Source organism: Gopherus flavomarginatus, chromosome 3 (genome assembly GCF_025201925.1).
Source record: "Gopherus flavomarginatus isolate rGopFla2 chromosome 3, rGopFla2.mat.asm, whole genome shotgun sequence".
Classification (NCBI taxonomy): domain Eukaryota; kingdom Metazoa; phylum Chordata; order Testudines; family Testudinidae; genus Gopherus; species Gopherus flavomarginatus.
Genome location: NC_066619.1, coordinates 170,691,518 through 170,719,023, shown reverse-complemented (window position 1 = coordinate 170,719,023; position 27,506 = coordinate 170,691,518). Strand labels below are relative to the sequence as shown.

Here is a 27,506-nt window from a genome sequence, read left to right as displayed (position 1 = left end):
TTGTCTGAATTAGGTGCTTTTGTTGTCTGCCAAAAACGGATGCTGTGGCCCATATCTCCCAAATTAATATGAGACTCTACCTACCATATGCATTCCTACTTTTATTTGTATATAGAGGGGGGACTTTAGTTTGTTAAATTTTTATTACATTAAATACTTTCTAGCAAAATACTGATCACTGGCCCATTTACTTTAGCAGTGACCAGAGCATATCTGATACTTCAAAGCAAAGCAAAAAACCCAATATTCATTCGTGCAATGCTGTGCTGTACGTGGGGGAGGGATCCTTTCTTACCCTTGATTAATCTCTTTACTACCTGAAGTATGAAATTCCATTATTCTTACCTTAACATACATAACTACGTGTTATTATTGATCATGAAGTTATGTAGCCCCTTTTTAAATCTAGACACAGTATATAACTAAGGCATAGAGCTGTATATCAGTGAATGGCATAATAAAGTTATGCAAAACTTTAGTGGCACTCATCTATTAATCAAGAATTAAGCAAATATGGATCACAGGTTACTGGATCTGACAAAGGAAAAGGGAAAAAAAAAACAGGGAAGAAGAAAGCCTATGTACTCCTCAACTTAACTTCTATATAGCTATCTGTGCTATGTCTCAAAGCTGAAATTGGTAATAGTCTCCCTTTTTTGCCTTGCTGAGCTTTTTGTGTTGTGAGACACACATGTTCAAACAGGATTCTGTAAGAGGTAATTTTATCATAAGAGGGAAAAATGTCCCCATCTTAGAAATATAGTGCTATTGCACAAGACATTCTGTAGAGGAGGTGAATTTTCATTCTGCATGCCTCCTCCATCCACATCCTCATGTACCAAAGGCAGATTTGAAGCTTCCATTAAAAGTTATAAACTATTTGTTCTTTGAGTAAGAATTACAGTCATGGTTTTGTTTCTGTTTACCAGCTTGATCAGGTGTTAATTGACGACGTGCTGCCTGTGATGAAGGATGACTCCTTGTTGTCTTCTCACCCTGTTGTGGTCAGTGTGTCATCTCCAGCTGAAATAACATCTGTATTTGATGGCATATCATACAGCAAGGTAGGAGAGGCCTCATATTATAATCTTAACGATGACAAAGAGGGTTTAAGGAGGAGACAAAAAACAATGTAGATCACAGACAATCAGCCTGTATCTGCACTAGCCTTTTTCTGAAAAGTTCCCCACCCTTACTAATACTGTGACAGGTTTCAGAGGGGTAGCCATGTTAGTCCTACATCAGCAAAAACAACAAGGAGTCTTTGTGGCACCTTAGTGACTAACAAATTTATTTGGGCATAAGCTTTTGTCGGCTAAAACCCACTTCATCAGATGCCTGGAGTGAAAAATACAGTAGGCAGGTGTAAATATACAGCACATGAAAAGATGGGAGTTGCCTTACCAAGTAGGGGGTGGGGGTCAGTGCTAACAAGACCAATTCAATCATGGTGGATGTGGCCCATTCCCAACAGTTGACGAGAAGGGGTGAATATCAGCAGAGGGAAAATTATTTTTTGTGGTGACCCAGCCACTCCCAGTCTTTATTCAGGCCTCATTTGATGGTGTCAAGTTTGCAAATTAATTCCAGTTCTGCAGTTTCTCGTTGGAGTCTGTTTTTAAAGTTTTTTTGTTGAAGAATGGTCCCTTTTCAGTCTGTAATTGAGTGTCCAGGGAGACTGAAGTGTTCTCCTACTGGTTTTTGAATGTTACAATTCTTGATGTCTGATTTGTTTCCATTTATTCTTTTGCGTAGAGACTGTCTGGTTTGGCCAATGTACATGGGAAAAGGGCATTGCTGGCACATGATGGCATAAATCATCACATTGGTAGATGTGCAGGTGAACAAGCCCCTGATGGTGTGGCTGGTGTGGTTAGGTCCTATGATGGTGTCCCGTGAATAAATACATGGACAGAGTTGGCAACAGGCTTTGTTGCAGGGATGGGTTCCTGGGTTAGTGTTTCTGTTGTGCGGTGTGTAGTTGCTGGTGAGTATTTGCTTCAGGTTGGGGGGCTGTCTGTAAGCAAGGACTGGCCTGTCTCCCAAGAGCACTTCAGTCTCCCTAGACACCAATAACTGACTTAAAAGTGGCCATTCTTCAACCAAAAAAAACCCAAACCAAACCAAAACAAAAAAGCCAAAAACAAATTTCAGCGAGAAACTGCAGAACTGGAATTAATTTGCAAACTTGACACCATCAAATTAAGCCAGAATAAAGACTGGGAGTGGCTGGGTCAGCACAAAAAATAATTTTCCCTCTGTTGATACTCACACCTTCTTGTCAACTGTTGTGAGTGGGCCACATTCACCATGATTGAATTGGCCTCATTAGCACTGACACCCTCTCCACCTCCGTGGTAAGGCAACTCCCATCTTTTCATGTGCTGTATGTTTATACCTGCTTACTGTATTTTTCACTCCATGCATCTGATGAAGTGAGTTATAGCCCACGAAAGCTTATGCCCAAATAAATTTGTTAGTCTCTAAGGTGCCACAAGGACTCCTCGTTGTTCTTACTAACACTGTTTCAGGTTACAGCAACTGTGAGAACAATAGTTTAGCCAGGCCTCGAGGAAGACATCAGTGTTCTGACCACTGTGCCATCTAAATCTGCTCACAGCATGTGTAGAAATATGGGGATTAAAATGTTAGCAGCCTCTGGCACCTTGTCCACCTTACCGTTCCCATTGTCCATGATGGAATTACCAGAGCACGAGAAGCTAATTGACCCAGTGGTGGTAAGAATGGCTGCAGCCAGCTGCCCATCTAAGCCAGGGTACCTAATGTTGCTGAAACAGTGTTAATAGCAGTGGGGAACATTTTAGACAAGGCCACTGCTTTTAGTGGGAGCAAGGCAAGGATTTGACCCAGTGGCTTGTTACTGCAAATTATTCCTGACATTTACTGTTTTTAGTATACTTAAACTGTTTAGGTTAACAACTTCTTGTACAACTCTACAGCTCTTTCCTATTTGATGGTATAGATAAGGTTTCCTCTAATCATTCAAATTCTTCATAGCATGCTACACTCCAAGAGAGCAGTTAAAGAATTCAGAGATTCCCAATGATTAATCACATTCGAAAATCTGATTTCACAAAAAATTTAGTAGGCTTAAGATTTTGAGTTGAATTCCTTAAATCCTTAGTGAACAAACTATAGACTGTGCTTTTGTATCTTTCCTTCAGAACCCTGTATGTAGAAATTCTAACATTGTGTCTGATAATGTTACATCCAGCCTATTCTTTCTCTCAAGGCTTCCATTATTATGCTAAGCAAAAATGTATCCTTCACTGATTTTAGCCTCAGCTATGACTAGAACAAAATCCTCTTTTGAGTGTTAGGTCTCTCTTTTTATTAGGTTTCAGAGTAGCAGCCGTGTTAGTCTGTATCCGCAAAAAGAACAGGAGTACTTGTGGCACCTTAGAGACTAACAAATTTATTTGAGCATAAGTTTTCGTGGACTACAGCCCACTTCACTGGATGCATAGAATGGAATATATAGTGAGGAGATATATATACACATACAGAGAGCATGAAAAGGTGGGAGTTGTCTTACCAACTCTGAAAGGCCAATTAAGTTATTAGCTAGGCCTACACCTGAGTAGGCTATTTTTTTTTACAGCCTCCCCCTCCCCCCCCACTGTTAGCACCTGTACCCAACAATATAAGTCAGTATTTATTGCGTCATTAAATGTCCAGTAGCCAAACCATTAACCATTAGATAAATTGCCATTCTAGCAGCCCTGGTAAAACCAACAATAGCCAAGATATATAGAATAAAATCAGACACTCTGGACCTAAAGCTGATTTAAGTTTCACCAATGCAATGAGTAAGAGACACCTTCTTGTTTTCTACAACTTTTAAAAGGTACCCAGATGGTACTATACTGCATAAGAAACTGGATAGAAAACTCCCATCTTTAATTCACCCTCCCCTTTGTGCTTACAAAGTTGCCACAAAACTGAATATTTTAAGATAAACCACTATTCTGGAGACACCTGCAATGTTTAGGGATATATTTTAAATATTAAAACCTCTTATGAAATTCTATGACAGTTGACAATGAACACGCAATTTGGAACTCAGCGTCAACTTAATCAGAAAGTTTAAAAATGTTTATACAGCCTAAAGATGCGATGAATTTTTTTAGGGTTTATGGATTCATCACAGCACATTTTGTAATTACATACCTGGTCAGGATCTGATTGACAGGGCACAACATAGGTAGAAAAGTCAAGTTAGGTAAAATGTAGTTTTGTCGTAGCCGTGTCAGTTCCAGGGTATCAGAGAGACAAGGTGGGTGAGGTAATATCTTTTACTGGACCAACTCCTGTTGGTGAGAGACATAGGCTCTGACTCTGTGGGTGCACTGGGGCTCAAGCATCCCCCCCAAAAAAAATAGGGAGTGCTCAACACCGGCAGATTAATCTTTCATGTGCCCCAATGCCAAGACCATGGCCCCGCCGCCTGCTCCGTCTCAAGGCCCCATCCCCACTCGCATGCGGGAGAGGGTGCGGAGAGGAGCACCCACTGGTAAAACCAAAAGTCAGCGACTGTGGTGAGACACAAAAGCTTTGGAGCTTCCACAAAGCTCTTCTTAGGTCATATTTATGTGTTCTGATTAAATGGACATTGAGTTCCAAATGGTGAGTTGTCAGCTGTCACACACTTTCATAAGAGGCTTTCTTCATTATTTTGAGTGTTACCTGAAAGTAAGCAAACTAATCTTATCAGAGATTTACCTACAGACAATAAGAATAGTCCAAGTTAAATCCACAAAGTCAGGGTAATCAGATTCAAGATAAATTAAATTCCTGGCTCCTGAAGAAGAGCTCTATGGGAGCTCAAAAGCTTGTCTCTCTCACCAACAGAAGTTGGTCCAGTAAAAGATATTACCTCACCCATTTGTCTCTCCATTAGATAAAAGACAGTTTGACCACATAATAGAGCTGGAATTAGTGACTCCACAGTTAAAGTTGTTTTGAGATTTGCACTTGAATTATTACACTCCATCTCTCTCACAGTTTAATTTAACAGTTTAATGCATTGTCTTCAGATAACAACTGAATTTTTCATAATATTTTTAGCTCTAATATTGATCATTTTTTTCCAGAGGAAATATTTTAAATAAGCTCTTTTTGAAGTAGTCTTGAGAGTCTCCACATTTCGGAACCCTGTGGTAATGAACTATAGGCACCAAAACTTCCAAATTTACACACATGTAACCTCACAATATCTCTGGCATTGGCTAACAGTTATAAGAATATGCTCGTAGCAAGTATGTTTACAAAAAACAAAATAGGGCAAGCTGCTCAGCTGGTATAAATCAGTGTCAATTTGTTGACTTCAGCTGAGCTATTCCAATTTACACCAAATGAAGATCTGGCCCAAATAAGAGAGAAGTTGTGCAAACAACTGGGTTTATATAACTTGTGTTCTTCTTTTCCATCATCACAATCCTAAGGGGATAACAAAAGGCAATCAGGAGTGTTGTGAGGATCAGAAACACAGTTCTACATTGTTTATAAAAGTGACTTTATAGTCTGTAAAAGCAGCAAAGAGTCTTGTGGCACCTTATAGACTATCAGTTCTGAAGCTTGTCAACCTTTCCAATTTTTATAACAAAGCTGGTTTTGCATTGGAAAAGAGACACCTGCTGGCCAGTTTGAGAACTGCGATAATAAATTGGAAAAGAAAGTCTCCAAATTAAGGGTTTGTCTATTGCTGTTTGAAACCACTGCTCTATATCAAAGCATGCTATGGAACTTTTAGTGTATGGTAGCACATCCACGCGGCCAGTCAACGTGCTGCAGGCTAGTGCACTGTATATTCATACCCTGGCTTGCTGTGCACTAAGTCTTAGTGTAGACAAGTCCTAACTACTGCATAAGTCTACTCAATGTTAACAACCACTCCAGTGACACACTGATGTGTCCAAATTGTCATCTCTAGTAATATAAAGAATGGAGTCAAGGCTTACTGAGGAACTGACATAAGTGCCTAATCTCATGGGACAGTGAGTTCTGTTTTGTTTTTTTAAACAGTTCAAAACATTTTTTCAATTATCCTTTTTTTCTGCCAGGAAAATAAAATTTACTAACCTTGAAGTTGTAGGTTGGGTTTTGCTTATTTTCCTTTCCTTCTTTTTGTGGCTATACCATTTTATCTCTTCCACCTAGGGTGACCAGATGTCCCATTTTAAAGAGAGAATCCTGTTTTTTGGGACTTTTTCTTTTAGAGTTGTCTATTACCCCCCACCGCATCCCGTTTTTTCACAGTTGCTATCTGGTCACCTTACTTCCACCTGTCTATTATTTCCTCTGTCCATTTTTAATTCTCTTCTTCTACCTTGGTGTCTTCTCCCACCCTCTTCCTTTCCCAAGGTCCCTATCACACTTCGTCTCCTCCTGGCCCCCCAGAAGTAAGTGTCACAGAGCTTGTCAACCTGCTTCAGATGCTGGTATTTTTATGCCAAGTCAGCATCCCAGCATAATTTAAGCCTTGAGAAGCGTCATTGTACAATCTAAAACTGCAGATTTACAGCATTTTAAAGGCTCCTAATTTCTTAGTCAACGTCTCACAACAGGGTCTGAAATCATGGCAGGAGTGAGTGAGTGAGAGAATGCTCTGCAGAAATAAGGAACTCATTTTTTATCCATATAGATTACTTCTATTTTTGCTAGATGGAATATTCACTCTAGTAAAGTCTTTTAAAGTAATGAGAATCTAGTTTTAAAAAGGTGTGAAATGACCTTATTCCCTTTCTTTTTGTATGTAGGGAGCATCAATTCTCAGAATGCTTCAAGACTGGATTACACCAGCAAAATTTCAAAATGGATGTCAGGTATGTACTACAGTAAAACATGCCAGAAACAAAAATAAACCACATGTGGGAAAGGGAAAGATTTTACTCAGAAGAGTGAATGTGATACATTCGCTTTCTTTGTTCTCATTACGATTTCAGATAACTATATATGTACTAAAACATTCATTCCTAACAACATTTCTATACTAACATTAGCCCAATTAATCTAAATTTTATTTTTTGCAGGATGTAGATACACTATCTCCTTCAACCACATTTGAAAAAGCTGTGTAGACAATAAAAGCTAGGTTACATGAATTCCCAGCATGATGGCACAGTTTGGTATTGAAACAGAAGTTATGGAACCTTTTGCAATGGGAATAGGTAGCAATGTTAAATGGAAATTAATTCTCACAATGAATTGGAATTTGAACTGCAGGGTTGTATATGTGTTTGAAGGCCAGCCAGTGATGACCCTAGGCACATGATACCCTCCTGATTCCTCCTTAATACTCTATCCCCATGCTCTTATCTGTGTTAACTAGAACCTAGTCATCCAGCTACCAAAGCACTCCTGCATCTTCCTAACATCAAGTACCTCCAGACCATTCAGTTGTGCTATGTAGTTTACAGAAATCTACCTGAAAAGCTTTACAAATCTTGATTCACTTGGCAACTGCAAAAACTTGAAGCTGGCCCTGAGGCCACAACAGACAAAACTCCTCTTTCAGAGCAATTAGGGAAGCCAGAGCCTGAAAACAAAGTTACTCCGCATCTATCAATCCAGATGCACTGTGCTAATTTTCCCGGGGGTGGGGGGGGAGCCCTCTTTTACTTTAACCCTACCAAGAGGCTAGGATACATGCTAACTACCATACACACAAAAGAGAAAATTGCAGAACTTGGAGTCTTCTCCAAAAATAGAGGACATAACTGCTGTGCTCTGAAATCTTTAAATAATTAACCATGATGCCTTTGTTTCCTGGATTATTAAATATGTTCTTATCCCCACTCACCCATGCCAAACTCTCCCCCCTGCACACAAAACAGCCACCTCCCCCCCCCATCCCCCAAGATCTCTGAATTGCTACACTGGCATTTTTCAAGAAATCTCTCACCACTGAGCTAGTCCTCAAAGTGAATCTTCAGAATATGGTGATCGAGATGCCTGAGCTCAGTTTACACTAGTGCTGTCATCTCTGCTCCCAAGCTAGATACCGAGGGGCTGGGAGAACATCCTAGCTGGTCAGCTGACCAATTATATTGAAACCACAGCAAACACATTTTGGTACAATCAGCAAGGACAGTCCTACAAGATAGGAATATTCAGTCACACTCCACATTATAGGCACTAGCTGTCGTGATAAATACTTCCTGCTTACCCACATCCCTATACAAGCACAGAAATAGCTGTGGCTGAGATTGAAACAAACAGCACCACCTACCTAACATTCTGTAGGCAGGCTAGGAAAGAAAATATCACGTACTACTTGATGTGTCGCAGTCTCAGTAGCACTGAACTGGGGAATAGCATATTTTAGCATTCAATATTTAGGCATAACAAGAAATCATTAAATAGCTAATTATTAATTATCAGTTAAGCCTTTAAGAAGATTTTGATCACACAATGCAGTTATCCAAATTTTCATAGTTTAACTTTGATTTCCACTTTTAGACACCCCCAATATAACTCTTTTTGTGTTTAATAGTTTAAACTATTAAATAAGACAGAAATGTACAATACAACTACATTTTGTCCACTCAAGTAAACAACAAAGAAAAGTCTAGGGCCCTCTACAAGGATTAATACATTGCACATTAATGTATCATGTTGGAAAATACCGACTCCCCGTCTTAAGAATAGGCCTGTCCTTTGGGAAGTACTGAAAGGTTTTTGGATTAATATGGTTCCATTTGATTTATTGAAGGCACACATGACTGGGATGATGGGGAAACTTTATTCTACCCTTTCAAACATCTCATCAATGAGCAGCTGTGTTTTTGCTGATTCAGTTTGTTTTTAAATTGAGACATATAAATTAATAAAACTTTTATAAAAACAATGGACCCAGCTTAGCTTCCAGAAGGAAGAAGAAGCTGGTTCTCTTATGGACAGTGTATAAATTAAAATCACACTTCATCCTGGCTGACATTAAGCGCTTTCATGCCCCCCAAATTTTTACTAGGCAATGGTGTTTGTAAGTCATATGGACTAAAATTTTGACACTTATAATTCAGTGTGCAATAATTTCTCAGTGTTTCTGGCTTTCCCAAAGGCAGAAGAGTGGAAGCAACTGCTCCCACCCTGCACTTATACAGGGAGGAGTTGGGATATCTGTAAGCCTTGGTCCTCACTGGTGGGGGGGGGAGGGAATCTATATAAGTTACGCAACTGCAGCTATGTGAATAACATAGCTGAAGTCAACGTACTTGATCAACTTACCGTGGTCTCTTCAGCATGGTGATTCAACTGCTGCCACCTCCCCATTGACTCTGCCTGGGCCTCTCATGGTGGGTCGATTTATCGCATCTACACTAGATGCTGGATCGATTGCTGCCTGCTGATCCAGCGGGTAATGCAGACATACTCTGAGATCTCCTTTTTAGAACAACCTGTGGACCCTGCATTTGGAAAGTGTTTCTACTTTTCTTCTGTGCAGAAAGCAGTGAAATAAACAAATGTACATCTCTCTCAAAGCTTTTGCGCGTTAAGAATAACACCATTCTTAGGAAGCTATTCTGCATATTAGTGCTACAGATAACATTACAATATGTGCATTGTTTTGATAGGTGAGGAAGAACATGCAAATATTTAAAACATTTTCTTCTCTTTTTTTCCTAGGGCTATCTAAAGAAATACCATTTCCAGAATGCAAAGACAGATGATTTCTGGGAATCCCTGGAAGAGGTATGGCCTGTAACAATTAACACCCTTGCTATTAAAGGTTTCTGTACTCATCCTACAGAGCAGGGTTTCCCAAACTTTTTCATATTGTGAACCTTTTTAGTAGAGAGATCATATCCCAGGCAGCCTCCCCCAGCCCAGCAAGCTCCAAATCTCATCCCTCTAATAAATACAATACTCATTTTTTGCATGGAAAAATTGCTTAGGTGTGGGTTGGAACTGGAAGCAAGTGAGGGGGAACTGACAAAGCAAAGCAATTCACATACACAAGAAATTTCAACCCTTCCAACCTATCCATCTGACCACATCAGTCTCACTTAAATATACATACACACACACACACACTCCCCTAACACGATTCTTTCTATAGTAGGGTTTTCTATAGCACTCATCACAACAGTATTTAAGCCAGTGGCTCTCAACCTTTCCAGACTACTGTATCCTTTTCAGAAGTCTGATGTATCTTTCATTTCACTTAAAAACTGCTTGCTTACAAAAGTATCACAGCAGACTATTATTGAAAAATTGCTTACCTTCTCATTTTTACGATTAATTATAAATCAATTGGAATATAAATATTGTACTTACATTTCAGTGTATAGTATATAGAGCAGTAAAAACAAGTCATTGTTTGTATGAAATTTTAGTTTGTACTGATTTCACTAGTGCTTTTTATGTAGCCTGTTGTAAAACTAGGCAAATATGAATTGATGTACCCCCTGGAAGACCTCTGCATACTCCCAAGGGCATGTATACCCCTGGTTAAGAACCACTGATCTAAGCACTTAGTCTGACTGCCAGTTTAACTACCCTGGATCCCTACTGCTCCCTCATTTCCCACCAGACCTTGGTTCCTTCCTTCTCCCCAAGTTCTGGCTCTTTCCTCCCACCCTGCTCCCCAATTGCCTCCTGAGGCCCAACTGTTTTCTGCCTCCGCAAGTTCCCAGCTCCTTACTTAGGCCCCATATGCCTTCCTCTCCCCCTCCCCGACCAGGTTCCTGACAGCGATTTTACCCAAGTTCTGAATTAGTGTCTCATCCGGCTCTCCCCCTAGTCCCAGGCTCTTGCTTGCCCAGACTGGCTCTCTTCTTGTTCTCTTCTCCCTCTCTGCTGCTCACAGTACCTTCTGGCCCTGGAGAACACCTTAAACCTGGCTCTTTTCCATCCAGCACATGGTGGGTTGGAGGGGCACTGGTTAAGTCCCATGGCCTCAGTCTGAGAGGCAGCCGCACTTGAGTTTGTGGGTAAAGAGGAAAGGAGGGTGCAGCTCCACCAGCAGTCCCTAGTGCTGGCTGCTCCTCCTTCCTTCCACCAGCACCTACCTGAAGTTGTCTGGAGGATGGAGCCAGCAGCTCAGCTCTCTTCAGAGCACCTGGAAAGACTGGCTTGCAGACCATAGTTTGGGAATTCTGCTATAGAGGAGAGTCGCCAGTAGTGCTAGAATCTCATCTAGTCTTTCCTGTGTTCTACTCCCTCCCCAGAAGGCAGCAAAAGAGGAAAATTGTTTGAGCTTGAAGTGTGCAGAGAGGAGCAAGCCACAAGGACAGGGAATATTCTTTGCCCCTCCTACTGCCTGAACCCTGACCTAGTTTAACCCTGTTTGCTTTAAGAGTATTTAAAATATCTCTGTTGACAGCTCATTACTTTTCTTCTGTTACATGCACCATGAAAGAGTTTAACAAATAAAATATTTTGAGCCAATCTTGCTCTCTTATTTGCTGAATTGTTAGGAACAAAGCCCTAACATTAAGGAGGGAAACCTGTTCCCTTTCTGGTCTCCCAGCCACTCAGCATGAGAGTTTTATTCCCTCTTCAGTCTGATTTAGCTTTCTCAGTGTGACCATCTGCTGTTATTCTTAGGCAAGTGGTAAGCCAGTGAAGGAAGTGATGGACACCTGGACCAGGCAGATGGGATACCCTGTATTGAGAGTGGAAGCTAATTCGAACGTCACACAGAGACGTTTTCTGTTGGACCCCTCAGCAAATTCTTCTGAACCGACCTCTTCACTAGGGTAAGGTTTTACTGTATATGTCTGTCCTGTAGAAAAACAGCAGAAAGAGAGATGCTGTAGATAGATATGCTCATATGGATTTATTTTCTCTCTCTCTCTCACTCTCACACACACACACACACACTTCTCCCTACCTTGAATTTACAGTTACCTCCAAAACATGTAATGCAACATATAGTAAATGTAACGTCTAAAGGAAGAGGTATGTGGTGTAACTTTGGATGTGTGGTACACTCCACTCACCCCATGCTGGAGTCTAATCAACTCTGCATAACTTTGCTTTATGCCAAATAAAGCAAAGTTATGCAGAGTTGATTAGAGTAACAGATTTGATTAGAGTAACAGAGTTGATTAGAGTAACCTGAGTAACAGATAAGACTGGAAATGAACTGAGTTCTTGGGAGACCAAGTGGAAGAGGTCTCAGGGGAAACCCAACAACCAGTAAATTACAAGAAAACTTAACAAGATGCTGTGTAATAACTCCCTACACCCAGGACAACTACTGCATCAGCTGTGTGTGTGTCTCAGTGTAGAACACTAAATGTCTAAATTCAAAAGGAAGAAGAGGAAGGGAGGACAAATGATATGGAGGACTGGGGATAACGGAGATCACAGCAGTTTCAGTTATATATGGATTTTTTTTAATATTTCTGAGTGAATTTCATGATGGTGGAAGATGCCCTATTTACAGCCCTGGATACTTTAGCCACCAAAACAGGTACAACCATGGACAGAACAATGCAGCCTTCCCCATGCTGCCCAGCAAGTGTGTCTCAACAATAATCCCCAGAACACCATCAGTAAAGGCAAAAGAGCAGTTCTGTCCCCATGTCCATACAATTCTTGCCTTTTCTGCTTGAGACTGCCAACAAGGCTGCCAAACAGTGTCAACTGTGGTGGTGGTTTTGTGAAGTGGGCACCACTGGGGCTTGGACATTGGCCACCAACTAATTTCACACAGATCAAAGAGCCGTCAGCCAGAAAAACCACTTATGGTCACTAGTGACCTGGTCTGGATTTGAACTGAAAAAAAATTCATTTTTGCAAATTCTACCTCTGTGCCATATAGAAGATGGTATTCAATTAACAGCTCCTTACTGTTCACAACGTTGGCTCATTGCATTCTGCTCAGAAGGGGGTGAATCCAGCAGCCCAGCTTTCCTCAGATAATCAAAGGAATTAGAGCACCAGGTTCTTGGTATTCATCATGCTTTTAATGTAAATCCTAAAGCAAGTCCTGCCCTAATCAGCCATGTACATTGTGAACTGCTCCAGTCATTCCAGAAACAGTTGCATCTCAGTGGTGGGGGAAATTAGTTCTAGATAAAATTTTACTTATCAAGTGCTTAGGGATAAAATGCACTTATATAATAAAACCCTGATATTATCTTCATTGGAATAGGTTTTATCCCTTGCAAAGGATCCAAGCGCACTGGAAAACTGTACTCCCTCCCCCAGCCAGCATTGATGTGGGAGAGGAGACTACTGGGGCCTTGCGCCCCCCAGTGGAACTGACAGCTCAGCTCCAGGTCTGGGGTTGTGACTAAACTGTGAAACAGAGAGAGTCTAATAAAAGTTTTTTTCTCTGAAGCCTGCAGGGATGTTCTGACAAAGTCCTGTCCTGGATATTAACATTCAAAAGAGAAATACAACTTCAAGAACTCATGTTTTTTAAATAGTGCTGCTAGGCAAGTATGTGGCTGCAATATAGCATGTCAGGAACACATCCTCAATAGGATATGCACATTGAACTTAATGCCCAAGAGAAGTATGGTACATGATCTCAGGAACATATAAAAACACTAAAGGAATATCACTCCACTAAGTGCATTTACAAAACAAATATTAAAAACTCTTTTATCAGCTTTCTCCTGGAGAAATGCAACAGCCAGGCTTTTGGCCAACCAATAACCCTTTTAAACTCCATCACAATAATTCTCCAAAAGACAGCTAATAAAAGTAAGAAATGTACAAATCTGTTAAAATATTTTTATTTAAAAATATAAAACAAGAGCTGACCTTTCTCCTGGTAGGTAGCAAAGAGATATGACTTCCTTCATTTTCTTACTTGCTAGAATGAAGTTGTCGTTCCTTTGATTCTGGGTTCTAATGCAGTAGAGTCAGAAGCATGACGCGTTTTTGTATAGTGTTTGTTGCCATGGTAACTAAGATGATAGAAAAACATCTCTGGGCTGGATATTGATACTCTTGCATTATATAGTACCTTACTTCCCAACTGCTCCCCTTGATTTCAATTAGACTTATCAAGGAGTAAGATACTACTCAGTGTGGGTAAAGGTATATCACAATCTGGCACTCAGTGAGGGAGGGAGGAATCAATATGGTCTAAGAGAAGAAACATGGGATTGGAACAATCAAGACGTCCTGAATTCTAATTCTGCCTCTGATACAGCCCTCAAAGAAACACTTTCTATTTCAGTTTTCCTTATCTGTAAAACAGGCATAGTAATCCTTAGCAATTTACCACACAGGGGTGTTGTGAAGGTTAATTGGTTAATGTCTGTACAAAACTTTGAACATGTAAACCTCTACATTAATGCTAAGGTCACCCATCCACATATAATCATGCTTCATTAAATTAAATGCCTTGTGATCTACTAGATTAGCACAATATGATACAGAAATACTACTTGACTATATTTCCTACTGTGTATAATTACAATAAACATATTTACAGTATATAATGGTACACAGAACTTAGCTAGTCCACACGACACTCCTCTGATATTAGGTAAATATCATTCCCATTTGATACATGGGGAAACCAAGGCACAGAGACATTAAGACCCTCATTCAGAAAGATATTTAAGCACATACTAACTTCAAGCGTGTGACTCCTTCCATGGATTTCCGAAAAATAGCTTGGTCAATGGAACTATTCATATGTCTAAAGTCTGGCATGTGACTAAATACCTTGCTAAATCAAGTCATAAGTTACTTGCTTAATACCACACACAGTCAATGCCAATGACAAAAACTCAGTAGTTCATAGCTCCCAGTCCTGTGCTCAGTCTGCCAGAGTCATGGCAGAAATTATGTATATTTCATAGTTTTAGGGACTAACTACTGCTATTCTCCATATTGAAGAAAGGAATGCTATCAGGTACTTCAAACCTTTTATTTTAACTTAGAAATAGAATATTGTCATAATTATGCAGTATTTGTCCAGTAAAAATAACCAAGTATCTATTTTACCTTGCCTGTATCCAAAATTTTTATAAACTGGTTTTGCCAGGAAGATATACTAAAAAGTTTTTAATATATTTAAATAATCAAGCTGTTGGTAAAAGACCAAAATTTGTTATCTGTGGTATTTAGTCATATATTAGTGGATGTCTGATATAGATACACAAGTACGTACATATTCATAAATTGACTATGAAGTAGTAAGTTTACGCAGTGCCTAGCACAATAAAGCTGGAGTCCATAGGTGCCACAGTACATGTATTTATTAATCATAATAATAATTGATAAAATGTTTTAAATATGTTATTTTAGGTTCTCTTTCAAAAGTTGTTTATATTTTCATTTAAAATCATTTCAGTTACATATGGAATATCCCGGTGAAATGGCGTGCTGGGACCGAAGTAGATGTTACATTCTACAATAAGTCAGAATCTGCAGGTAAACTTCAGTAATGTTTAAGAATAACAGTAGGCTCAATGTGACAATCACGCAAAGCTTTAAAAATATCCTTAGTAAGAACTGAAAAGTAATTAACTTTTATGCCCTTCAGTGCTCGAAACACACTGCTTGAGAATAAAGGAGTTAAGGGCCTTCCCTGGAATGAGAATAAGCCCCTCCCATAAACAAGATTATGCTAATTAAGTCCTATAAGCAAACTCTATTTTTATTTATTCACACAATATGACACTCAGCCTATTATAAAATTGGTCATTTGGTATAGAGGAATTTTGGGCACATCAAAACAAAGATTTCCATTTAATTTTAATGATAGCATGTGTATGTGCAAGGCCTGCATATTCAAACATTTAAGATATGCTTAAATTCATCCCTACTCATAGCTAAGCACATGCAGGTGCTTTTCTAAGCATGCTGTCCCATTGGTAGCAATGGGACTTAAGTATGTGCTTTCCTGAATCTCAACCTAAGGAAGAAGCTGGATCTGTATACTGATAAATACATCTTTTTCTGTGATAGGTGGCAGTCTGGACTCGCTTAGTTTAGGTGGAGGGAGCTGCAGTCCCCTGTTATTTTGGAGGTGGCTGAAGCTATTTGCTGCTCAAAAAATCCAAAGAGATGTCCATGAAAGTTTTGGGTTTTTTCCCAAAAATTCAAAAACATTTCTAATGCTCAACAAAATTTCAAAATTCAGAAGTATATCACCAGCTCTTCTATTCTCTTTTTGCATTTAGCACTTGCCTCCCCCTTTTAGTTTAGTTTTTTTTTAATTACTTTAAAGTTTGTGTTTAATTTACTTGCATCAGAGTCTAGGATGAAAATTAAACCTACCCATTATATTATGATGCATAACAGAAAATTGCATGAAAGAATTTTCTCTCACCACTCTCCCCATCACAACGCAGGAGGCTGAGAGTTGTCCCAATGAATTAGAACAGTCTTTTGAAATACCTTGCATGGTTCATCCATAGTCAGAAATACTATTTACTAAGGGCTAAGTCAATACGCATTGAAGTAAAAGGCTTCTGCTTCAGATACTGGAACAGGCACTAAGTGAACTTTCAAAACTGCTGACCACAGTGGGAGAAGTTTAACTTTTGAGAATGGATCATCCTCCTCAAGGGTTAGGCTTCATTCTGAGTTTCCACGAACCTCAAGATTTGAGTAAGGGTTTGGTTTATTTTGTGATTTAATTAATCTGTAGTTATAGGAACTGAGTCAAGAAAGAGGAAGGGAAAAGAGATGCATGGATATAAAATGGAAAAACATGCAGAGGATAAATAGGTAAAATATAAAGTCAGATTAATACAAACCATAACACTGAGAACTGATAGAGACTTTTGGAATAAATATTAATAGGAATATTTTTATGATTAAGTGTTTACTGCAAAAAGAATTATTTCCTTTATGCTTATTCTAAGTACAGTAGTTTCCATTTAATAATGAACATTTGCCTACAGATTTCACACTGTTACCACAGTTATTTCCTATTCTAAGCTAACAGCTGCATCAATGTCTTTACTCTCTGCCATTTTAGAGCAACCAACCTAGAATTAAGCTTCGGGTCCTTTGTGGATATGGGTTAAAAATCAAACATGACTTTTGGAGTGAATGTATTTCCAATGAGCACGCTCCCCCCCCCCCCCCGCCGCCAGGCATGTATTTATATGCGCATACATTTTTCATTAGTATTTGTTTACAACCACAGGAATTACTATAACACCCAGCAACCCTGATTCTTTACTGAAAATAAATCCAGACCACATTGGGTTTTATCGTGTAAATTATGAAACACAAACTTGGAACGACATAAGCAGCTTATTGGCTATCAACCATACGGTGAGTCTGATGAAATTAATTGGATTTGGTTGTAAACTGGTTGGTTTCTGGGATCTACTGACAATTGTTTCTTCTACAAAATATAAACATTTTTTTGCTCTCTTTTTCTTCCTCCCCTCGTGCAGTCTTTTTCTTCCGCTGATCGTGCTGGGCTTCTGGATGATGTGTTTTCTTTGGCAAGGTAGGTTTTATAGTGAAACTAGCACATAATAGATCAGGGGTAGGCAAACTATGGCCCACAGGCCACCAGTCAATTTAATCCGGCACTTGAGCTCCTGCTGGGGAGCAGGGTCTGGAGCTTGCCCTCCTCCCGCACTCCAGCCGGGGAGTGGGGTTAGGGGCCGCTCCACATGGCTCACGGAAACAGCGGGATGTCCTCTCTTCGGCTCCTACGTTTAGAGGCAGCCGGGGAGCTCCGCATACTGCCCCTGCCCCAAGAACTGCTCCAACAGCTTCTGTTGGCCACGCCTCCATGTAGGAGCCAGAGGATAGACATGCCGCTGCATCCGGGAGCTGCTTGAGGTAAGCACTGCCCAGAGCCTTCATCCTTGAGCCCCTCCTGTGCCCCAATCCCCTGCGCCAGCCCTGATCCCTCTCCCGCCCTCTGAACCCCTTGATCCCAGCCCAGAGCATCCCTCCCACACACCTCAACCCCTTGCCCCAACCTGGAACCCCTTCCTGCACCCTGAACTCCTCATTTCTGGCTCCTCTCCAGAGCCCGCCACCCCAGCCAGAGCCCCCACTGCCACCCCCGGGCCCCACCCCAAGCCCTGATCCCTCTCTGGCCCTCTGAACCCCTTGGTCCCAGCCTGAAGCACCCTCCTACACTCCAAATCCCTCATCCCCAGCCCCACCCCAGAGCCCGCACCTACAGCCAGAACCCTTATCCCTCCCACACCCCTGCCCTAGCCTGGAGTCCCCTCCAACACCCACAGCCAGAGCCCTCACCCCCTCCTATACCCCAACTGCAATTTCACGAGCATTCATGGCCCACCATACAATTTCCATACCCAGATGTGGCCCTCGGGCCAAAAAGTTTTCCCACCCCTCTTATAGACATTTCAAAATAGCTTTCATGTCTTCACACTGCTTATTATATTGGCATTCTCTGGGTTTGGATGGTAAGAATGAGAATTTTTAAACTAAACTACAGAAAGAATTAGGCCTTGGTTTGTCTTTAGTAGCCTTTTCTTCTCTTACATTTTCCTCTATAAGGAGCAAATTCAAATGTGTGTACAGCCCTTATTGATACCAGTTAGAGTTGGCCTGACCTGTCCAGTATTAGGGTCTGATCCTGAATCACTGAAGTTAGTGGGAGTTTTGCCATTCACTTCAATGGGAGAAGGATTTATTTTCTCTCTCTGCCTGCAGAACTCTTGGTATTTTGAGCTGGGTGTGGATGGCAAGGCAATGACCAAAGTGTTCCAGATGAAGCCATGTTCCCAGAAGAAACCAGGTGTCTAAGGAGAGTCACAAAGGGTGTGTCCCTCTGTGTATATGTCTCCATAGATATCCCAGAATCCACCAGATTTCTTTCTGAATCTTGAATTAGGACAGTTAATGAGGCGTAACTTCTTTTTTGGTCACACAACTACGTGTACCTTTTCCAGGTATATTTGGTGAATAAAAGCAAGTAACTACACAATGTTGATTGCCCTAGAATGGTAATGAGAGCTCCTTCAGAGCTGCTCTGCTCTTGTATGTGACATCTAATCATAATAAGCCTTCAGAACTTTCTTTGGAAAGTGCCTCCTGTGTATGTTCCATAACTTTTCCCCCAAGTATATTATCTGAGCCCTTTTAAAGAGCACGGTGATATAATAATCTCTTTAGCACTTTAATTGCTGCTATCACACAATACAGACAATTCGTTTTGCCTTGGGATGAAGTAAAGGGCTCTTGTGGGAGTGCAGTTGAGTAGCTGTGTATAAAAAGAGATAAACACTGTGAGAACTGGAAGGACTGTTGATAACAGAGTTCCATAGAAAGTCAGGAAAATAAAGATGGTTTGGGCCTGGTTACTAAACCCATTAAGAATGCAATTGCATAAGCAAAATATATGCATAATTTTGCATTCAATTTACTTGTAGTTATTGCAATTGTGCATGCAAGGGATTATTTATGATCACTTGTTCCCACATGACTGAATTGCACCCATAGTCACAGCAAGTGTGCACAAATTGTACACCTAATTTGTTTAAAAATCAAACCCTTCACGTTCAATACCATGTACAATACAAAAAAACCCCATAACATGTATGTTTAATAATCATGAAATCTTATAAATTAGATATTTAGAGCTAGTTTGTCCCTTCTGTGAGACTCACATTACCAAATATTCTATGTCACTAATATTCTGCATTACAAATACTAGCTAATCTTCACAACAACCCTTTAAAGTGGGTAAGGATTAACATCCCCATTTTGCAGATAAGGAAATTGAGATACACAAGTGTTAAGGGATTTGCTAAAGACCAAACAGTGAATTGATGCTATTAGAATTTATGGCTTTCTGGCTCTCAGTCATGTGATCAGACCACTAGATACCCATTGCTTGGGCAAATACAAACTTACAGCCAGAGTATGAATCCCTTATTCCCACTGGTGAACAGTTACAAAAGCAGTCCCACTGAACTCATTGGATTTTCCCCCAATATTAAAATTATTTCCCCATGTTTAGATCTTCAGTGTTTATTTCTGTGTCATAAAAAGATTTGCAAGCCAGTCTGTATTCCTGGATCTGCCACTAGCCTTCTGATTAACCTTGGGCAAGTGACTTTAACCACTCTATGCCTCAGTTTCTCCAGCTGCAATATGTAGATAATGCTACTGACTTTTTTTAAAGTATGTTGAGATTTACTGATGAAAAGCACTGTTAGCCCTAGGTATTATTGTAATTACTTTCTGATTTGAAACAACCTCCTCTAGTAACACATACTCAGAATATATTCAGCAGATTTTCTGCATTTTACTGTAAATTGATAAATCTATAGCCAAATACTTTCAGCAGAGAAAGCTAATCCTTAGATGAGCTATGTATCCATTGTGCCGCTGGGACATATGCCCCACAGCACTGTGGATGAAATTCACAACACTTTCATGACTGCAACACAATTTAAAAAGTGTGTGATTTTCAGCTGTCCCATCATAACATAAAATCTCCAATACATGCAAGTGCAGGAGAGGCGGGAAAATCGAGAGTCTACATTAAAAGCAGGTGTACAGAAGCAAACTTTTATACAGGCCTGGACAGTTTCACCATGTAATAGGGAGGGAGAGACGGTTCTTCAGAATAGGTTATGAAGTCAATCAGGTTATTACTAAAGCTGAGTGAAATTATTTTTTCACAGAAACTTTTTCCAGTGCGGGAGGGAGAGGGAATAGATTCAACCTGAATTCACAAAATGTTTCAGCTCACCTGAATTTGCCAAATTGTTTTGCTTGGAAAAAAAGTCTGAAGCATCAATCTGGTCAACCGGAAATGAATTTGTCTGATTTTTAACCCCCTCATGAACTGAACAATTGCTGCTCTCCCAATGCTGAATGGTGGTGTGCTTGCTCTGCCTAGTCTATTTTTAGACCAGTGCCTGTTCCATAATATAGCACATTCCCAGGGAGGAAAGGAATAAGAAAGCCACAGCAGCCCCCAACTCCTACTGTTTGGGGAGGAGAGAGGAAATGTTGCCCCTGTCCCTTCCTAGAGGAGATCAGTTGGTTGGCTCTCCAGAACCCCTAATCAGCCCTATCCCATGTCAGCATGGCAGTGGGGAGAAGAGGGAGACAAGAAAACTTCTCCCAACCATGTTCACAGAAACTGGAAAAGAGGACATTGCTTGTTTGGGGGCCCACTCCATCCTTCTCTCTTCCTATCAGAGAAGAGGTAGACTGGGTGTAGTATATGATTGAGGAATAAATGATAAGTGATTTAGAGGACAGAGAGAGAGCAGGGAAAGTGATTGATGGAGAGGGAAGAAGAAATTAAACTAAGGTAAACAGACACTGAAAAAAGTAGAAGGCTGATGTCTAACTTGACTCTTCTGAAATTTAGATTTGAACAGATTTGCTTCTAGAGAGGCACATGCTCCTGTGGAAAGTCCCTCTGCTTCCTACAGATTGTACAATGGAATCAGTACATCATTGTCCTCAAAAAAACTAGACTGTTTCCAAAATATACAAGCAAGTTTTAAAATTGCATATAATGAATTCCTTTTGAAAAGAGCTTCTCACAAGAATGATGCAGCCATGGAAAGGGGTTACAATTAACACCCAGGACATTAGACTTCTCAGTGTGTTCTAGTTACAAATGAGGCAGGATGTGTAATGTTGTGTCAATTGTCTCTCTTCCTTCTTTAGGGCTGAACTTTTGAATTATGATGTTCCACTGAATCTAACAAAATATCTACAAGATGAAGGAGACTATTTACCTTGGCATAGAGTTATATCAGCTGTATCTTACCTCAGAGACATGCTTGGAGATGATACACAGCTCTACCCCAGGTTTAAGGTGACGCAACCAATGAAAGTCTTGCTTATAATCTATTAATCCAGTTCAGGGCTATAATAATGATAGTATTGAAGGCTGAGTGACTTTCAAAGTTGCTGAAGCTGTTTTAGTTAATTTCAACATTAAAAGATGTATATTATTTATAATACTCAACATATATTTTGCGAGCTGATTCATATAGGCCCATGAATTATACAGATCCACAGACTGGGACTATATACTGGAAATAAAATTGGAGTATTCCCAGTTATAGTTGCCACCTATTTTGATTGCTCACTGTACAGTTATTTTTGTGCCAGGGCTGTCTTGTGTACTATAAGCAGGATTGTTCAAGACAGCAAAACTTTTGATGCCTTACCTACACCGTGAAAGGTAACCGTGTCTCAGTGAGGTTGTCAGCAATCATGATATCTGACTGGGGGTTGAACATACTTCAGTAGTCAGCACACATAAGCACAAACTGTAGTCAGCATTATGTCAGGGAACCAAGTTGAGCAGAGTGTGTCCTAATTTACACTGGTGGTTATGTTATCGTAGTGTAGACAAGGCTTGCGGCTGATGGGACATCTTCATGTTGTGTCAGTGCATCATAACAGTGCAAAGCAAAGGTGCAGTATGATGTTTACGTCCTTTCGTGACAAGGTGACTTTGCTGAAAGTTTTTTTCGGGGGTATGCTGTTACTGGAATTTTTAAAAAAGGCAAACTATGAAGATGAAAACCTTATTACATCATGAAACCCATAAGGGTAATCAGAAAACCTCTTTATTTCAGGCATACTTTCGCAGTCTGGTTAAACCCATTGCAAGTCAGCTGGGTTGGAACGATGATGAAACTGGAAGCCATGTGACAAGGTTAAGAATTTATTGTGTACATTAATATTATATATAGACTGAGATTGTAGAACACTAGGAAAAACTCCCTCTGTCTCTCTCTTTTTTTTTTTAAAGGCTTCTTCGTGCAGCTGTTTTAGGATTTGCATGCAGCATGGATGACCAGGATGCTTTGAACAATGCATCTAGCTTATTTGATTCCTGGTTAAATGGAGCAAGGTGAATATTCATGGTTTTTGCATTGAATTAAAAGTACTGTGTATGGTATTATAATGCAACTCAAAAAAAGGTGACATCCATAATATATTTTTTTATGTTTCTTAGTCCACCTGTAAATCTCCGGCTCTTGGTATATCGCTATGGGATGCAGAACTCCGGCAATGAGACATCATGGAACTTTATGTTTCAGAAATACCAAAGTACTTCATTAGCTCAAGAAAAAGAAAAGTTGCTCTATGGTCTGGCATCAGTGAAGAACATCACCCTTTTGGACAGGTTGCTGAAAATATGCTGAAAGTTATTTTCCTTCCCCCATACACCCACCCACATTACCATTTTTGGCATATATAAATATAGAACACAGCAGATTGTCAAATGCTGTCACTCTTGAGTAGCCCTCCCTGAGATTATACTGCCAGTAACTAGGCAAAGTGATTGTTCTCTTGCTTGAAAGAATATGGTCAGGTGATGGTTTTTATAGCTCTTCATCTCTTGCAAGCATAGAACTACCCTAATAATTACTACTTCTATCAGGGCAGTATCCTCCAAGGTCCCAGTTGGGATCTGAGCACTATTGTCCTAGCACATAAAATGACAGTCCTTGCCCCAAGAAGTTTACAACTGGGGACAAGATTAAACAAATGAGCGTAATTAACAATAGGAAGAACTAGAAGAGTGGGGATGAAGGTAACAGTAATATGGATATGTGGTGACCGAGGTTAGCATTGTGTATAACGTCACAGGTACACATCATTTAAGGTCATTTCGTAACTAACCCTACACAGTCATTGCTTCTATGACTAAAACATGGATTATTCAGACAAACCCAAATCTGCAGAGCAAAAAACAACAACAACAAAAAATCTGCACTGTAGGTGCACTCACAGGTGGATTTTGGCCCTTCTCAGAACCAACTTTTTTAGTGAAATAAAGGAAAAAAAGAACACACATCACTGAGAAAGCTGGCTGTGCACTCAGCCACTTGTTTATGGAGCTGAAGAACAGAACCCTCAGCCTCAAGTTATAGTAGCTGCTACTGTACATTGCAGCTAGGAGTAGCTTCCTAATATTGTCCTTAAACGTGTCTATGTGACAGTGAGTCCACCCATTTTATGGACCTATTGGTCACACCCCTGACCTACCACATTATAGACCTTCTATAGTTCACATGACCTCACTCACTGGGATAGAAAACGGACAGATTTAGGGTAAAATTTTCAAGTGAACTAGGAAATCAATGGGAAGTAGATGCCTCAATATCGTCGAGGATCTGGGTAGTAAACCCTGCTAATTTTCAGTGAGAAGCCTGGGACTTACTTTATGCTGGGGCTCAGCTCCAGCATCTCTTCTGGTAGGCATGTGTGCCAGGCATGACTTTGCATATATGGTGCATACAAGGTCATAATATGTGGAAGATGCCATAGTTATTACTTGAGCCCAGGCACCTTTAAAAAAAATGGAAACACTGGCAATGTCTACATGCCAGTTGCTTTTGAAAAAAATCTTATTCTTACTAGGTAATCACATTTTAGACCAGCCTATTTCATCCTTAAAATGGTCTAGAAAAAATAAGCCTCTACTGTTAGATTTTCCATAGTAAAATACAAATATTTCTGCAGATGGTTTAGGTTGGTCTTAGCAACTTGAATAGTTTCTTTACAACTCACTTTTCACAGTCTTTAATGAAAGATTTTTAAAAGTCTATTTAATTGTTTCCCATCTGGTTTCTCCTAGGTATCTAAAATATATTTACAACACCAGTCTTATTAAAAGTCAGGATGTATTCACTGTCCTGACATACATCTCCTATAACAGCTATGGCAAAACCATGGCTTGGGACTGGATACGGCTCAACTGGGAGTACTTAGTCAGCAGGTATGTTAACATCCTTTGAACGTTTTACACTTAATTCCAAGTCTCCTGCTCTTTATTTTCTTATCTCACCTCACTTTAGTCTCTCCACACAGTCACCATTAGGTGCAGAAATACATTAATCCATTTCTCCTAATGTGAAGCAAAACTTGCAAATATCTTTGGGTTTACCCATTTCCATGGAAGCAAACAGCTCTAAGAAGCAACTCCTTTGGACAGAGAGAGCTGAAAATGTTTTAAATATTATTGCAGCCTGTGGTGAAAAAAAAATGAGTTTCTGCCAACTTGAAAATCCTATACTAAAGTTCCAGTCTGAATCAAAACTTTCTGAGAGCTAAGTAGCACAGTGCAGTTTGATTGTTAGTTACCTGCCTCTCTTTTGGACAAAGTAGCTACCTGTCAGATCTTTGAAACACTGCATAACATAGGAAGCACATTTAAGGCCTTAGTTCAGCAAGTTACTTTAAAGTCAGGCAGGTTTTTAGCATGTGAATAATCCCATTGGTTTATGGGAGACCAGCTTTTCTGAGACTCCAGCCATTAACATTTGATCCTGAGAGATACTGAGCACCCTAATCTGCCACAGCTTTCACAACACTCAGCTCCTTGCAGACTAAAGGCTATATAAGGCCCTCCACACCACTTAAGCTACTGGTGGAATAACTAAACAAACTTCAGAGGGAGCTGGCATGCCAGCTCATCAGAAACTGTTGCAGAGGCTAGCAATAATTCCATGGATTCAGTGATTAACACCCATGCAAGTGGTATGAAAGGGCTGCACCTGGTGGGACAACCAATAGGCTTGAACAGCTACAGAGAAAATACATTGTAGCCCAGTGCCCTAGGAAGATTTTGCATCCCCCCGCCGCCCATCCCTCCAAAAAAGAATTTCCAGTCATTTCACCCACATAGACACTGCCCATTCTGGTTTCCTGCAGACATATTGATTGTCACCCTTAGTGAATTGTGATCTCTCCCACACTAAGTTGTGACAGCACCAGAAGAATCAGTCAGGAAGCTTTTTGCTTTAATATTTACTCATAAAAAGCCAAGTATTTTTCTAGAAAAAGGAGAGAGAAAATACAAGACAGTTTCCTAGAGGTGTGCTATATTATGGTTTGGGCTTTACGAACCATATATCTGTGTGGTAAAGAATTGCAATATGAATTTGAGGAATAAAAAGATGTAGATAAAGCAGTTAAGACTTATTCTACAAGGTATATTTCTATCCCTAAATGATCATTAGCAGCCAATGCCAAGAGAGAACTGTAGCAAGTTCCATAGAGTTATGGGAATGTTCTTCTATGGAGTCTGCAGCAGTCAATTCCCAATCTGGCCTAATACAGAATATTCTCTTTATTCACAGCAATCTACAATGAGGGGTCTTGTAATTTTCTTATACTCTCTTGTAATAACAATGTAATCAGCTTCCGGCTTTGCTCCTGTCTATTCACACTGATTCCTGAGGTGCTCTTTCACTCCTACTACTAGAGTAGGACATTAGGAAGGGAATCTAATTGAAACTCACATGAGTTTCACAGCATAGAATCACAAAAAGGCTGCCAATTTACAGAGGTCCTCTGGCCATACACAATTTTAGCTCCACAGAGGGACAAAGACATGAGAGGGCGTTGTAATGGAAATTTCTCTCAAGGGTTGGCTTGATTCCAGGCAGAAGACACCATTCTTTGAATATGTTTACATCAGAGATCTCGCCAGGTATAGCTAAACTACAGAATAGTACAAAAATCATACAATATGCTTTTTCAAATATTTCTGGTAACATCTCGAAATCTGGGGCAACATCTATTTCGTGATGCTAAAAGATTAAGAACTAAAATAGTTTAACAATAAAGGAACAAACACTCCAAAAAAAGCAATATTATTTTTAAATCAACTACTATTTGTTTTTTTCAGATACACTATCAATGATAGATATCTTGGTCGAATAGTATCAATAACCCAAACATTCAACACTGACCTTCAGCTTTGGCAGGTATGGAGATGATGCCTAGAGTCATTTTAAGCCACTAAGTTATAAGATCTTCCTCTGCTGGAAACTTGCCCTTTTATTCTCTAAGATGCCTGACACAATTTTGAATGCTATAAAATAATTATTCAAGTACCACCAGTCCAATCCTGAAGTCCTTTCTCAAGTAAAACTTTCCCTGATTTCAAGAACATAGAATTGGGCCTTATAAAAATTATTGATGTTAAATACAACAGAAGTACTTGCTGCCTGTGAATTCATTTTCTTTTTCTCTTTTCAAGATGGAAAATTTCTTTGAAAAATACCCGAATGCTGGAGCAGGAGAAACACCCAGGAAACAGGCTCTTGAAACCGTGAAGAACAATATTGAATGGCTAAAACAAAACAAGGGAGAGATAGAAGCATGGCTAACAACCTAATGTTTTACTTCAAAGTTACAAAGAATTAAAAACATATTGTCTTAATTTTATGCACTTACTGTTTTTCCATGAAGATTTGGGAATCCATTTACAAATGCTGTCTCTGAATCCCACAAACACTTATGCACTTGAATAACTTTACTCATGTAAGATAAACAAGACTACCTGTAAGAGTAAAGTTCCTCATGTTATAAGCATTTGCAGGATTGGGCTCTGTTTGTACCTTGAAAAATGTACCCCTTTGTTTATGTAGAAAGAAACCAATTTAAGAATATTTAAAACACTCAGGGATACCCTTCCAACTGTATTTTACAGGTGGTCTATTTCAAGGGAATTAAGCAGTAATTTGAACTTGTTTTAAAATCACTGTATATATTTATACTTGTAAAAGACATCATGTGGGATTTAGCGTTGCCTACTAAAGTACTAGTACTAAAGAAATGTC

General features: G+C 39.8%; 1 protein-coding gene across 1 annotated transcript in view; it reads left to right on the top strand.

The window, feature by feature from the left end:
- Positions 1-27,061, top strand: part of ENPEP (glutamyl aminopeptidase) — a 50,423-nt gene extending 23,362 nt beyond the window's left edge. Inside the window, exons 7-20 of the mRNA XM_050945483.1 lie at positions 930-1,064; positions 6,780-6,845; positions 9,649-9,714; positions 11,572-11,723; positions 15,290-15,369; positions 17,096-17,226; positions 17,352-17,407; positions 21,580-21,730; positions 22,503-22,582; positions 22,679-22,780; positions 22,886-23,056; positions 24,515-24,655; positions 26,570-26,648; positions 26,924-27,061. Of these exons, the coding sequence (XP_050801440.1) occupies positions 930-1,064; positions 6,780-6,845; positions 9,649-9,714; positions 11,572-11,723; positions 15,290-15,369; positions 17,096-17,226; positions 17,352-17,407; positions 21,580-21,730; positions 22,503-22,582; positions 22,679-22,780; positions 22,886-23,056; positions 24,515-24,655; positions 26,570-26,648; positions 26,924-27,061 (1,548 nt within the window). The remainder of the gene's footprint in view (positions 1-929; positions 1,065-6,779; positions 6,846-9,648; positions 9,715-11,571; positions 11,724-15,289; positions 15,370-17,095; positions 17,227-17,351; positions 17,408-21,579; positions 21,731-22,502; positions 22,583-22,678; positions 22,781-22,885; positions 23,057-24,514; positions 24,656-26,569; positions 26,649-26,923) is intronic.
- The last annotated feature ends 445 nt before the right edge of the window (positions 27,062-27,506 follow it).